Source organism: Pristis pectinata, chromosome 7 (genome assembly GCF_009764475.1).
Source record: "Pristis pectinata isolate sPriPec2 chromosome 7, sPriPec2.1.pri, whole genome shotgun sequence".
Taxonomy (NCBI): Eukaryota; Metazoa; Chordata; class Chondrichthyes; order Rhinopristiformes; family Pristidae; genus Pristis; species Pristis pectinata.
The window spans coordinates 2,989,826-3,004,115 of record NC_067411.1 but is presented as its reverse complement, the minus strand read 5'-3'; the positions used below and the strand labels follow the sequence as shown (position 1 = coordinate 3,004,115).

At 48.4% G+C, this 14,290-nt stretch overlaps 1 protein-coding gene across 1 annotated transcript in view; it reads right to left on the bottom strand.

Annotated features, from left to right (window-relative positions):
* LOC127572828 (FYN-binding protein 1) overlaps nucleotides 1-14,290 on the bottom strand; it is a 114,403-nt gene that overhangs the window by 52,318 nt on the left and 47,795 nt on the right. Inside the window, exon 3 of the mRNA XM_052020482.1 lies at nucleotides 3,231-3,327. Within this exon, the coding sequence (XP_051876442.1) occupies nucleotides 3,231-3,327 (97 nt within the window). The remainder of the gene's footprint in view (nucleotides 1-3,230; nucleotides 3,328-14,290) is intronic.

Genomic DNA, 14,290 nt, shown 5'->3' with positions numbered 1-14,290 from the left:
AGACAGCCGGTATCTTTTTCCCAGGATTGAAATGTCAAATAATAGAGGACATGCATTTAAGGTGAGAGGGGAAAAGTTTAGTGGGGATGTGTGGGATAAGTTTTTTTACACAGAGAGCGGTGGGTGCCTGGAATGTGCTGCCAGGGGTGGTGGTGGAGGCAGATACAATAGAGGTGTTTTAGAGACTTTTAGACAGACAGATGAATGTGCAGAGAATGGAGGGATATGGACCATATGCAGGCAGAAAGGACTAGTTTAATTAGGTGTCATTAGCTTAAATAGTTCGGCACAACATGGTGGGCCGAAGGGCCTGTGCTGTACTGTTCTAAGTTCTATGTTCTAGTTATAGACTTCTCCACCAAGAGAAACATGTTCCACTGCTATCCTGTCAAGCTCTCCAAGAATTTTATAATTTCAATGAGGTCACCCTTCCTTCTTTAACCTTTAGAGGAGAGAAACTTGGCCTATTGAATTCCTGCAGGAACCCCAACCTGGTGAATATTGACTGTACAAGAAATATATATATACAAATATATATATAAATAGTTCTGTATTAGATCCTAGATCCTTTGGCAATAAAGGCTAGCACACCATTTGCCTTCCTAATTGCTTGCTGCTCTGGCACGTTAGCTTTCAATGAAGTGTGTACGAGCACAGACTTCGATCATCATCACTACCCATCTGTAAAACACTCAGCATCTCTGCTTCCTCTGTTGAAGTCCATATCCTCACACTTTGCCACACTGTTCTCTGTACAGGTCACCCTGTTACAGGAAAGACATCATTAAACTGGAAAGACCGCAGAGAAGATTTACAAGGATGTTGCTGGGACTCAAGGGCCTGAGTTATAGAGAGAGGTTGGACGGGCTGGGACTTTATTCCTTGGAGCATAGGAGACTGAGGGGTGACCTTGTGTATAAAATCATGAGGGGCATAGACACATGGTGAATGCACACAATCTTTTTCCCAGGGTTGGGGAATCAAGAACGAGAGTGCATGGGTTTAAGGTGAGAGGGGAGAGATTTAATAGGGACCTGAGGGGCAACATCCTCACACAGAGGGTGGTGGGTATATGGAATGAGCTGCCAGAGGAAGTGCTCAGGCGGCAGGGTAGTGTAGCAGTCAGCATAACACTATTACAGCGCCAGTGACCCGGGTTCAATTCCCGCCGCTGTCTGTAAGGAGTTTGTACGTTCTCCCCTCGTCTGCGTGGGTTCCCTCCGGGTGCTCCGACATCCTCCCACATTCCAAAGATGTATGCGTTAGGAGTTGTGGGCATGCTATGTTGGCGCCGGACGCATGGCAACTCTTGCAGGCTGCCCGCAGCACATTCTCAGTAACGCAAAAAGATACATTTCACTGTGTGTTTCCATTAACATGTGACTAATAAAGAAATATCTAATATCTAAATATCTATCTACAATAACAACATTTAAAGGTCACTTGGACACGTCCATGGATAGGAAAGGTTTAGAGGGACATGGGCCAAATGCAGGCAAATGCATGCTTAGATGGGAATCTTGGTCGGCATGGACCAGTTGGGCTGAAGGGCCTGCTTTCATGCTGTGTGACTTGATGACTCTATCTACCCACTCCCTTGGCTTGTCTTTAATCTCTTGAAGCTTCTTTGCAGACTCATCACTGACGCATTCCTACGTTTCTGTGTCACCAGTGCATTTAGAAATGTTACATTTGGTCCCCTCAGCCAAGTCCTCAGTCAATATCGACTGTGGATGGCTGGGGACAAGCACCGAGCCCACCGTACCCACGGGGCACAATCTGACACAACGTCGGAGGCTGAGGGGAAACCTGACAGAAATATATAACGTCATGAGAGGCATCGATAGGGTAGACAGACAGAGTCTTTTCCCGAGGTGGGAAAGGCAAATACCATCGGTTTAAGGTGAGAGGGGGAGAGTTTAAAGGAGATGTGTGGGGCAAGTTAGAGAGCGGTGGGTGCCTGGAACGGGCTGCCAGGGGTGGGGGTGGAGGCAGATATGATAGTGGTGTTTAAGAGGCATTTAGACAGACACATGAACAGGTAGGAAACAGAGGGATATGGATCATGTGCTGGCAGATGGGATTAGTTTGGATCGGCATATACTTTGTGGACTGAAGGGCTTGTTCCTGTGCTCTACGTTCTATGTTCAACGTCCTCTAGTATTTGACATTTCTACCCTGGGAAAAAGACTCCAACTGTCTACTCCATTTATTCATCTGTTAATTTTATAAACTTCTATCAGGTCTCCCCTCAGCCTCTGATGCTCCAGAGAAAACAAGTTTGTCCAAGCTCTCATTATACCTAATACTCTCTAATCCAGCCAGCATCCTAGTGAGCCTCTTCTGCGCCCTCTCCACACCCTTCCTGTAATGGGGCGACCAGAATTGCACACAGTATATGTGCAGAAGTCCTGAAAGTAACAGTTCATATTAGTTGGTCAAGTTTATGGGATCAGAGAACTGGAAGCAGAGAATATAACATTAAAAAAGTTATGTGGAAGTTTTACAAAATCAGCTACAAATGGAGAATTGTGTTTACCACTAGTTGTGTGTATGTGTGTGTATACTGTGTAAATGTATGTTTGTTGTGTATGTGTGTCTGTGTGCCTCTGTGCGTGTGTGTGCATGTGTGTGTGTGTGTGTATGTTGTGTGTGTGTTTGTGTGCATCTGTGTGTGCATGTGTGTGCGCGTGTGTGCGTGTGTGCATGTGTGTGTATGCATGCCTGTATGTATGTGCATGCCTCTGTGTATGTGAGTGTGTTCATGTATCTGTGTGTGTGTACTTGTGTCTATCTGTGTGTATCTATGTGTGTGTGTGTGTGTGTGTGTGTGTGTGTGTGTGTGTGTGTGCCTGTATGTGTGTCTGGGTGTATCTGTGTGTGTGTGTCTTTCTCTGTGTGTGTGTGTGTGTGTGTGTGTGTGTGTGCGCGCGCGCACACGTGTGTATGTGTGTGCGCCTCTGTGTGTGTGTGCCTCTGTATGTGCATGCATATGTGTGTGTGTGTGTGCGCCTCTGTATGTGTGTGTGTGTGTGTGCGCGCGCGTGTGTGCCTCTGTGTGTGTGCGCGCGCGCGCGCGTGTGTGTGTGTGTGTGTGTGTGTGCGTCTGTATAAGAAAGTGTACATGGTATCCAGGAGTGGTGGAGCCCTGGTGATATATCCAGCACATTTGATTGGTCCATAACTCCCGGTTTGCAATCGACTGACCACAGAAGTACCAGCTTACTCACATGATGTCGAGTGGTTTGTTGGTCATAGGGCGAGGAGGCAGATTGGGCACCGGGGGCCCAGGTGCAGACAGTAGTTTACTGGCTTCTCGGTGGGAAACTGTAAGAAAGAAAATTAAAATCCAGCTCAGATCACAGGCCAAGGGTCAGAAATCATCACCAGTCATCAGAGAGGAGGGGGAATCAGGCAACAAATTTCCAGGGGACGAGACCAGGCAAAGCAGTGTTGGGGGTGGTGGGGGAGAATAAAAATACACATATCAAGTGGTTAGAGTAAGTGAATTTGGTGTTTAATTCCTGAAACGTGTAGCAGGCAGAGGTGGATGTGGGAGTGGTGTCTCCGAACTGCAAGAGAATGAAGGAGCTGGAAAATGTGATCTTGTGCCTCCATTTCACTGCCCCACTGTGAAGTCTCTTCAAGGCATGTCCACTTCTCCTCCTCTCTCCCATGGGAAGTCTGTGAGCCTCTCTCTCACTGTTCTCCCACTGGTCCCAACCCAAAACCTCGGCTGTTTCTTTGCCTTTGCAGCTGCTGCTTGACCTGCCAGTTTCTCCCGTGGTTTGTGTTTTGCAGCCAGGGAAAATATTTGGTGACAGTGAGGGTGCAGAGTCTGGGGACTGTATGGTTATGGATAAACCATCAGTTCCAGCCCTCAGACACCTGGCTGAAGATTAGAGATATGTTCAAATCCCACCATATTTACATACAGTGAACCAATGAACATGGTTTTAAAGCGGCTAGCATCGATAATGGCATTGTTGCAGAATCCCATCAGGTTCATGTAGGTTCTACTCTCCGAACCTAACCTGACTTGGCATCTGATCGACAGCAATGTGGTAGATGCGTGGGATCTGAATTTGTGTCTTTGGACTGTTAATCCATGAATCTGAATCAATAATCCAGTAATCTAACCCCTTGACGTTCAATGATATTACCATCACTAAGTCCCCCAACCTCACCAACCTGACTGTCACCATTGACCAGGAACTTCTACAGATGTAATGTTGAAGGTATCCTGACTGGTTGCATCAGGGTCTGGGATGGCAATTCAAATGCACAGGAATGCAAGGAGCTGCAGAGAGCAGTGGACTCTGCCCAATACATCACGGGCACATCCCTCCCCACCATCAGGAGTATCTACAAAAGGCAACATCCTCAAGAAGGCAACATCCATCATCAAAGATCGCTACCATCCGGGCCGTGCCATCTTCTCACGGCTACCACCAGGCAGAAGCCTGAAGTCCCACACCACCAGGTTCAGGAACAGCTACTTCCCTTCAACCATTCCGTTCTTGAGCCAACCTGCACAACCCTGATCACTACAGTTTAGCAACACTGTGACCACTTTGATCACTTTGCACTAAAATAGATATTGTTTATTTTTTGGTCTAAATGTGTTCCTTGTAAAAATTGTGTACAACTTGTGTTAAATTTATGTTTTTCTTGTGAATGCTGCTTATCTGACGCTCTGTGCCTGTGATGCTGCTGCAAGTAAGTTTTCCATTGCACCTGTGCACACATGGACTTGTGTGTCTGACAATAAACTCGACTTTGACTTGACTCATCTGGACCAATCACGTAAATACCACGGCTACAAGAGCAGGTCACAGGCTGGGTGTTGGGCAGGGAACGTTTCCCCTCCACGCCTCACCTTTCCACCATCTATAAGGCACAAGACTGGAGTGTGACGGAGCACTCTCCACGCCTGAATGAGTGCATCTGCAACAACTCACAAGAAGCTCGACACCACCCAGGACAGGGCAGCCCACTTGACTCACACTCCATCCATCGCCCGATATATTCCCTCCCTCCACCATGAGCGCACAGTGGCTGCATTGTCCACCACCCACAAAACGTACTGCAGTTAATTGCCCAGGCTACTCTGACAGCACCTCCCAAACATGCAACCTCTGCTACCAAGACAGGCAAGGGTAGCAGGCCCAGGGGAACACCACCTCCTGCAGGTTCTTGTCCAAGTCTGGTGCCATCCTCAGGTGGAAATCTCACTGCATTTCTTCATCATCATCTAACCCTGACCCTGACCCTGAGCCTGACACTGACACTGACCCTGACCCTAATGCACATTCAGGTTAGATGGCAGACTGGACCACCTGTTACACTCCCTGCCCAATACTCAGTTCTTTTGAAGACTATCTTCCAAGCCTGATGTATAACCCACAGCCAATGCAATCAAAGTTCTCTGACATGTCCTCTCAGGGTAGATATCTACCCCAACTTTAGCATCCAAGTGGACCTCCTCACAACCCACACAGGTATCAGCTAACTTTTCCTCCAACGACAACTTGCATTTAGCAAACACCTTTAACATGGTGAAGAGTCCCTCGATGCTTTACAGGAGCGATTAATTGAGCAAAGTTCGATAGTGAGTCAATAAGGTGAGATGATAAGATGGACTCTTGCCCTCACAATCTACCTCGTTATGACCTTGCACTTTATTGTCTGCCTGCACTGCACTTTCTCTGTAACTGTAACACTTTATTCTGCATTCTATATTGTTTTCCCTTGTATGACCTCAATGTACTGTGGTAGTGAATTGATCTGTATGAGTGGTATACGAGGCAAATTTTTCACTGTACATGTGACAACAATAAACCAATTCCAGGAGTTATCTTGAGGACAGATGGTGTCAGCCCACCAACATTAACAACCAGGGATGGGCAGTAAACAGTGGGCTCCCCAGTGATGCCCACGTCAGAGGGGAACTGGGAGCAAGTCCAGCAGGAACAGCCTGGGCAGTCGACGGTGCGGCTGCCTGCGGTGCATTGAAGGAAATGCCTGACGAAGAGATGCCATGAACAGAACCACTGACTCTCTCAGTTCTGTGTGTACCAGGACTGGTCAGTTTTGCTACATCCCTTCTTTACCTCTTTCTTTTATTTGTGTAGCCTGGCCCAGCTCAGCGTGTCTCAGTGGGTCGGACTCTACAACATTACAGACACAGGACACGGCAGATGCTGGAATCTGGAGCCAGAATCAAGCTGCTGGACAGGGTCCTGATGCAGGGTCTCAACCCGAAACGTCGACCATCCCTCTGCCTCCACAGATGCTGCTCGACCCGCTGAGCTCCTCCAGCAGTTTGTTTGTTGTTATACAGCATTATCCCAACCTTACAACATCAGCAACACATTACACAAATGAGCTTAACTGCCACTTAACATTATTTCACCCTATCCCTCACTTCCACCTATCACCCTCTCCCACCTCCTCCACTACTTAACCCAACCTTGTTTCAGATTCAGAACCAGATTAGTTTATTGCCATATACACCAGGGAGTGTAATGGAGCAGAGGGACCTAGGAGTACAAGTGCATAGTTTGTTGAAAGCGATGTCACAGGTAGACAGGGTGGTGAAAAAGGCATTTAGCATGCTGGCCGTCATCGGTATACATGGTAACTATAAATAAAACAATAAATACAATGACTTTTATCGATGCACCATAGAAAGCATCCTATCTGGATGTATCACAGCTTGGTACGGCAACTGCTTTGCCCGGGACCGCAAGAAGCTGCAGAGAGTTGTGGACACAGCCCAGCGCATCACGGACACCAGCCTCCCCTCCTTGGACACTGTCTTTACCTCTCGTTGTCTTGGTGTAGCAGCCAGCATAATCAAAGACCCCACCCACCCAGGTCATTCTCTCTTCTCTCCTCTTCCATTGGGTAGAAGATACAGGAGCCTGAGGGCACGTACCACCAGACTTAAGGACAGTTTCTATCCCACTGTGATAACACTTTTGAATGGTTCCCTTATATGACAAGATGGACTCTGACCTCATGATGTACCTTGTTGTGACCTTGCACCTTATTGCACTGCACTTTCTCTGTAGCTGTGACACTTTACTCTGTACTGTTACTGTTTTTACCTGTACTACATCAATGCACTCTGTATTAACCCAATGTAACTGCACTGTGTAATGAATTGACCTGTACGATCGGTATGCAAGACAAGTTTTTTACAAAACTCAGTACATGTGACAATAATAAACCAATTTACCAATACCAATACAAGTGCACAGACAATGGAATGCTGCAAAATACAGTCGTGCAAATTGAGGCAGTGCAAACGAAATGCTACAGTGACAATAATGGAAGAGGTGGAGTTAAGGGTCCGAGAACGTGGCAGCCCCACCGGGAAGGGGATGTGAGAGAGGTGACTGGTTCAGGAGTCTGACAGCAGTGGGGAAGAAACTGTTCCTGAGTCTGGACGTCGGGGCTTTCAAGCTCCTGTGTCTTCTCCCGGAAGATAGAAGAGAGAGAAGGGAATGGCCGGGGGGCAGGTACCCTTGACGATACTGTCAGCCTTCCTGAAGCTACGCATGGTGAAGGTGGACTGGATGGAAGGAAGTGATGAACCTGTGATGGACTGGCTCTTTCTCAGTTCTGATGAAGTTTCTCTCTCTACAGTGGCTGCCTGACCTGCTGAGTATTTCCAGCGTTCTCTGTTGCTGTTTTCTGCTCCTTAACTATCCCCTGGTGGTTTATGAGGGCACTCTATCAAAGAAGAAAGTGTGTTGTATGGTTGTTGGAAGGAGCCCCACCATCTCCTCAATAAAAGAGCAATAGACGTAGGTTTTAACATCTCTGTGTGTTGCTCCAGATTTCCAGCATCTGCAGCGTCTCATGTCTCTCTGGTTTTAACATCTCTCAGGGCCTGCAGTTTCTCAGGGGCACACACCACTGGATTTCCTACCTTTCCTCTAAAATCTGAGCTATGCACTTGTGACAAAGGGGAGAGCCCAGCACCCAAAATTGGTCTCCAGAATATAAATGTAAAACACTGCAGAAGCTGCAGAAGCTCCGCGGCATCTGCGGAGAGAGAAGAACAGTCAACGTTTTCAGTTGATGACCACAAAACCATGAGATAAAGGAGCAGGATTAGGCTATTCAGCCCATCGAGTCTGCTCTGCCACTCAGTCATGGCTGAGTTAATCAACATCCTTTGGTGTTCAGGACCCTGATTTAATATTAAGAAATCAGGGCATGACCCAGACCATTCCTACCGCAGCATACTAACGAGGACATGGGGTCTGTGTCTTTCTGTTTGTCCCTCTGGGGTATTTGTCTCTGCCTCTAGAAGCTGGAAAGAGTGCACAAAAGATTTACAAAGATGTTGCTAGGACTCGAGGGCTTGAGGTTGTAACAGGCACAGCAGAGCGGCAAGTCCATGCTCCCTCCTCTGTGACAACATCGTTCAGTGGCAGCAACCTAACACAGAGCAGTCCGGTCTGCCGTCCCCGCTGCGTGCAAAGCCATCTAGTTCCTCCCGGTTTGTTTCAAGCAGAACAATAATTTGCAAAATGAGGAAGCTCGAAAGAGAAGTAAAAGAAACCAGAATTAGAAGGGATAATGGAGGGCAGCAGTTGAAGATCAGTTTATATCCTCCATTTAGTTTGTATGTGGAGTCAGCGAGTCAGCCTTGACCAGGACTTCTTGAAAGAGTAGCCAGTCACCGAGTGTGACAGGGTTCATATCAGCCACGTGTCACTGGTGCTGTGCAGTCTGTACAGAGAAGGCTTCAAAGCTCGTTCCCTTGTCAACGGAAGGAACTCAGGGGAACAATGCTCCCCTTGTCCAGTCGCGTTTATTGCCATGTGCACAAGTGCGGTGAGGTACAGGTACAATGAAAGACTCGCTTGCAGCAGCATCGCAGGCACGTGGGTACAGACAGCACACAGAACACAACGTATACGTACATTGCACAAGAAAAGGACTCCGCAAAACAAGACATTGGACCCACTGGTTCCCCTCCCCACCCTCCCTCCCTTTACTCCAGGCTCCACCTTCCCCTCCCATCAGATTCCATCACCTTCAGCCCTGTGTCACCTCCACCCATCACCTCCAAACTTCTGACACTATTCCTGCCCTCATCTGCCTATCAGCCCTCCTCACCTGGATCCACCCATCACCTGCCAGCTCCTGCCCCACTCCTTCCCCCACCTTTTTGTACTGACTATCTCCCCTATTCCTTTCCAGTCCAGGCGGAGGGTCTCGACCCGAAACGCTGACTGTCCATTTCCCTCCACGGATGCTGCCTGACCCGCTGAGTTCCTCCAGCGGTTTGTGTGTTGCTCCAGCTTCCAGCCCCTGCAGTCTCTGGTGTCTCCAAGACATTAGTACCCTTGAGCTCAACCTACACTGAGCATTATCGGAGTCTGGGCGTAGGCGGGGTGGGAATGGAGGGACCCGTAAATTCTGTGATGCACGTCTCTGCAACTGCTGGAGTCCTTGGGTTGGAATTCTGTGTTGATGCTCCTTGTCCTCCACTATAATTTCAGCAGAGGGTGGATCTGCTTTTCTGCAGGCTGTCCTGGGACTCTCCCTGGACCTTACATCAGCCTCTCCTCTATGGCCACAGGGAGACAGGTTCAGGCAGCACCGAATTCTAACGGAGCTGCAGGTTCGGCAAACTCAGTTATTCCAGGGCAACACTCAAACCGCTGGAGGAACTCAGGGGGTCGGGCAGGGAAATGGACAGTCGATATTTTGGGTCGAGACCCTTCATCTGGACTGCAAGAGTAGAGGGGATAGAGCCAGTATAAAGAGGTGGAGGGAAGGGGTGAGGCGAGAGCTGGCAGGTGATGGGTGGATCCAGGTGAGGGGGGGGGATAGGCAGATGGAGGAGGGGAGAGTGGGGATAGTGACAGAGGCTGGGAGTTGGTCAGCAGAGGCGACAAAGGGCTGCAGGTGGAATCTGATAGGGAAGGAAGGTAGACCAAGCACTTGTTCCTTCTACTGCAACCCCTCCGCTCCCAGCAAACAAATTCCACCCCTCAGCCACTTATAGACACCCACAAGTCTCCCCTCCTTCACCTGCCTGTCACCTTTCCTCACCCTGGTCCACCCATCACCTGCCAGCTCTTGCCCCACTCCTTCCCTCCACCTCTTTATAGATGCTGCCTGACCCACTGAGTTCCTCCAGCTTCCCACGCCTTGCTCTAGATTCTGGCATCTGCAGTCTCTGGTGACTCAGTTGGTCCAGTGCCCACCAATAAACGAGCTAAATAGATCCCTCATCATGCTAGTTAAATTACAAAGAGGTCCCATCCAGTGCAGAAGCTGACCCTGCTATTTCAGGCAGACTTGATATTTCAGTAGAATTATTTATAGAACAGAGAACAGTACAACACAGGAACAGGCCCTTCGTTCGGCCCACTGTGTCTGTGCCGACTATGATCCCAAATTAAACTAATTCCTGCACATGGTCCATATCTCCCCATTCCCTGTTCATCTGTCTGTCTAAATGTCTCTTACACACCACTATCGTATCTGCTTCCACCCCCACCCCTGGCAGCCCGTTCCAGGCACCCACTGCTCTCTGTGTAAAAAAACTTGCCCCGCACATCTCTTTTAAACTTTGCCCCTCTCACCTTAAGCCTGTGCTTTACTTATGTCTCATTGTGCTGTGGTTGCGTTGTACTTCCTGTTCAGGGAACCACGGGTAATATGGAGAGGCTGGGTGAATCTGGCTGATCGTTGTGAGCTGTGTCAACACAGAAAGCTCAGGTGCGTTGCTCGCAGTTCCCCGCCACATCCTGTGTGACGATCACACGCACCACGTGAGCTGTGGCATCCCAGGGTTAGGTACCAGGGGTCAGTGTACTGAGCGGCAAACACTTGATTGGCGGAGTCAGTGATGGAGCCTTACAGGTATTGGCTCCACCTGCACCTGCACTTTCTCTATGGTGCACCTGTAGAAATTGGGAAGAGTCACTGGGGACTTGCTGAATTTCCCTAGCCTTCCAAGGAGGCATATTGAGGAACAATATGAGGTGGACCACAGTACAACAGGCCAGTTAGTGCGACCAGGTCCTCTCTTCAGCACAGAGTCACTGAAAGGTAACACGCCTCTCGCAGGTCACGAGAGCATCCACTCACTCCCGTCCAGCCGTTGTGTTGAACACACAGCCTGGGCTGGAAGGAGATACTTCAGCTCTTGGTCTCACAGAAACACTCGAGTTGTCAGGAAGATCAAAAATTCTAATCTGCACTCTCAGTTTTGTTGAATATCACTACAGCCCTTGCTCAGATTAACTGGCCTCTCACTCTGTGCCTCCTTATATTGTGGGGGTCAAATCCTCCCCACAATGGTTCTATTACCGCTTCATTCTCAACAGAGGTTCTACTTTACTGGAGCTGGTGGGGCGACGTGACCTGGTGACCGATGCCTTGCCTAGAACTTGCCGCGATCACCGGTGGTAGCTTTCCGAGGCTCCGTCCCCGAGCTCTCTAGGTCCTGGGAAGGTGAGGAGGAGGATACACAGTGTGTGAGGACTGGAGGGCTTGTTCAAACACCCTGGAGAGAGGAGCACAGGAAAAGTGATGGCACAGGAAGCAGGTGATCGCAAGGAGTGTGGGAAAGGTGCCAAGAACAGGGAGCAACAAGGTGCAGGAAACATTTTACTTCCAGACGGGAAAAGGGTTTGAGGGTGAGCTGCCTCAATGACTATCGCCCAGTAGCACTCATATCGACCGATATGAAGAACTTTAAGAGGTTGATTATGGCTAGAACCTTTTAAGGTGAGAGGAGGAAAGTTTGGGGGAGATGGTAGGTTCTTTACACAGAGAGCGGTGGGTGTCTGGAACGCACTGCCGGGGGTGGTGTAGAGGCTGATACAACAGGGACATTTAAAAGATTTTTAGGTAGGCATGTGGATTTAAGAAAAATGGAGGGTTATGGGATGCGCTGGAGGGAAGGGTTAGATTGATCATGGAATAGGTTTATATAGGTCGGCACAACATCGTGGGCTGAAGGGCCCGGACTGTGCTGCACCGTTCTATGTTCTGTGTTCTAGAGTTAACTCCTGCCTGAGCAAGGACCTGGACCCGCTGCAGTTCACCTACCGCCACAACAGGTCTACAGCGGATACAATCTCACTGGCTCTCCACTCGGCTTTGGAGCACCTAGACAACAGCAAAACTTACATCAGGCTGCTGTTTATCGATTACAGCTCAGTGTTCAACACCATCATCCCCTCAGTACTAATCAACAAGCTTCAAATCCTGGGCCTCTGTACCTCCCTCTGCAACCGGATCCTCGACTTCCTTATCGGGAGATCACAGTCAGTGATGATCGGTGATAACATCTCCTCCTCACTGACAATCAATACAGGCATATCTCAATATGTGCTTAGCCCACTGCTCTACTCTCTCTACACTCATGACTCTGTGGCTAAGCACAGCTCAGACACTATCTATAAATTTGCCGATGATACTGCTGTTTCTTAAAATCTTTATCTTGTCTTATTGGTAGAATCTCAGATGGCGACGAGGAGGTGTACAGGAGTGAAATGGATCGGCTGGTTGAGTGGTGTCGCAACAACAACCTCGCACTCAATGTCAGCAAGGCCAAGGAATTGATTGTGGACTTCAGGAAGGGGAAGTCAGGAGGACACACACATACATCGACAATTCCTTTCATCCCACAGATGCTGCTCAACCCGCTGATGTTCCTCCAGCAGTTTGTCTGCTCCAGATTCCTGTGTCTGCAGTCTCTTGCATCTCTTTTGTGACTTGGGTGCTTTCCTGGCACACATCCTGACAGAAAAGTCAGTGAGTGGTCTAGTGAGCACATCTAGGCCCAATTACATGGGATTCAAGATCTAACCGTTGAACAGGCACGCACAATAGCTATATTAGTGGAATGTCCTGCAAAAGTGTGAAGGCGTTTCGATTGGTCAGAAAGTTAATGCAAATGAACAACACCAGCCATGGTGAGAACTGTGAGATCGAGTCTGGGTGCTGTGAGCTTGGGTGGTGTGAACTGTTGGTCAGGTGGGGAACCCTGCTCTTGTTGCTATGGGAATTACTTACCACAGGTGCGTCAGCTCACAGTTGACAGATATTTTAATTTAGGGCACATGATCTCCGTATGCAAAGCTACAGAGCGCACAGAAAATCCAAACAATGGCACACACCAATCTCTCAACAGAACGGAAATGTTAAAAAACATCACAGAAAGGGGGTTTGCACAACAGTAAGGTGAAGGAGCAATGTCAGGAGTGCATTTTACAGTAAAAAATGCCTGTTGAGTTCTTAAAAGGAAAAACAGCGAATTCAAAATTAGAAGAAAGATTAATAGTCAATATCTCAATATGGCTTTTGGTCTGGGATGGCAATTCGAATGCGCAGGAACGTAAGAAGCTGCAGGGAGTAGTGGAGTCTGCCCAATACATCACGGGCACATCCCTCCCCACCGTCGGGAGTATCTACAGGAGGCGCTGCCTCAAGAAGGCAACATCCATCATCAAAGATCCCCACCATCCGGGCCGTGCCATCTTCTCACAGCTCCCATTGGGCAGGAGGTACAGAAGCCTGAAGTCCCACACCACCAGGTTCAGGAACAGCTACTTCCCTTCAACCATTCGGTTCTTGAACCAACCGGCACAACCCTAATCACTACCTCAGTATAACAACACTATGACCACTTTGATCACTTTGCACTAAAATGGACTGTGTTTTGTTTTGTTCTAATTGTGTTCTTTCTTGCAAAAATTGTGCATAATTTATGCCTAATTTATGTTTTTCTTGTGAATGCTGCTTATCTGATGCTCTGTGCCTGTGATGCTGCTGCAAGTAAGTTTTTCATTGCACCTGTGCACACATGGACTTGTGCATGTGACAATAAACTCGACTTTGACTTTGATTTTGACACAGATGCAAACAACTCTTCCAAGTTTAGTAGGATGCCATTTGACAGAAACACAATAGAGAACATTCTCTGGCCAGACCCTGAGATCATTAAGATAGATGGAACGTGTAGTCCTTTAGAATGAGGGGGAGGTAAAGCTACTGGCAGTAATGGCTGATTCTGTCTACTAGGAACTGATGGGTTGAAGAGATTATAGAGAGCATAGAACAGTAAGGCACAGGAACAGGCCCTTCGGCCCACAGTGTCTGTGCCAACCATGATGCCAATCCAAACTAATCCCATCTGCTTCCACATGGTCTCTATCCCTCCATTCTCCACTTATTGGAGTGTAGGAGAATGAGGGGTGACTTTACAGAGGTGTATAAAACCATGAGGGGCATAGATAGGGTGAAT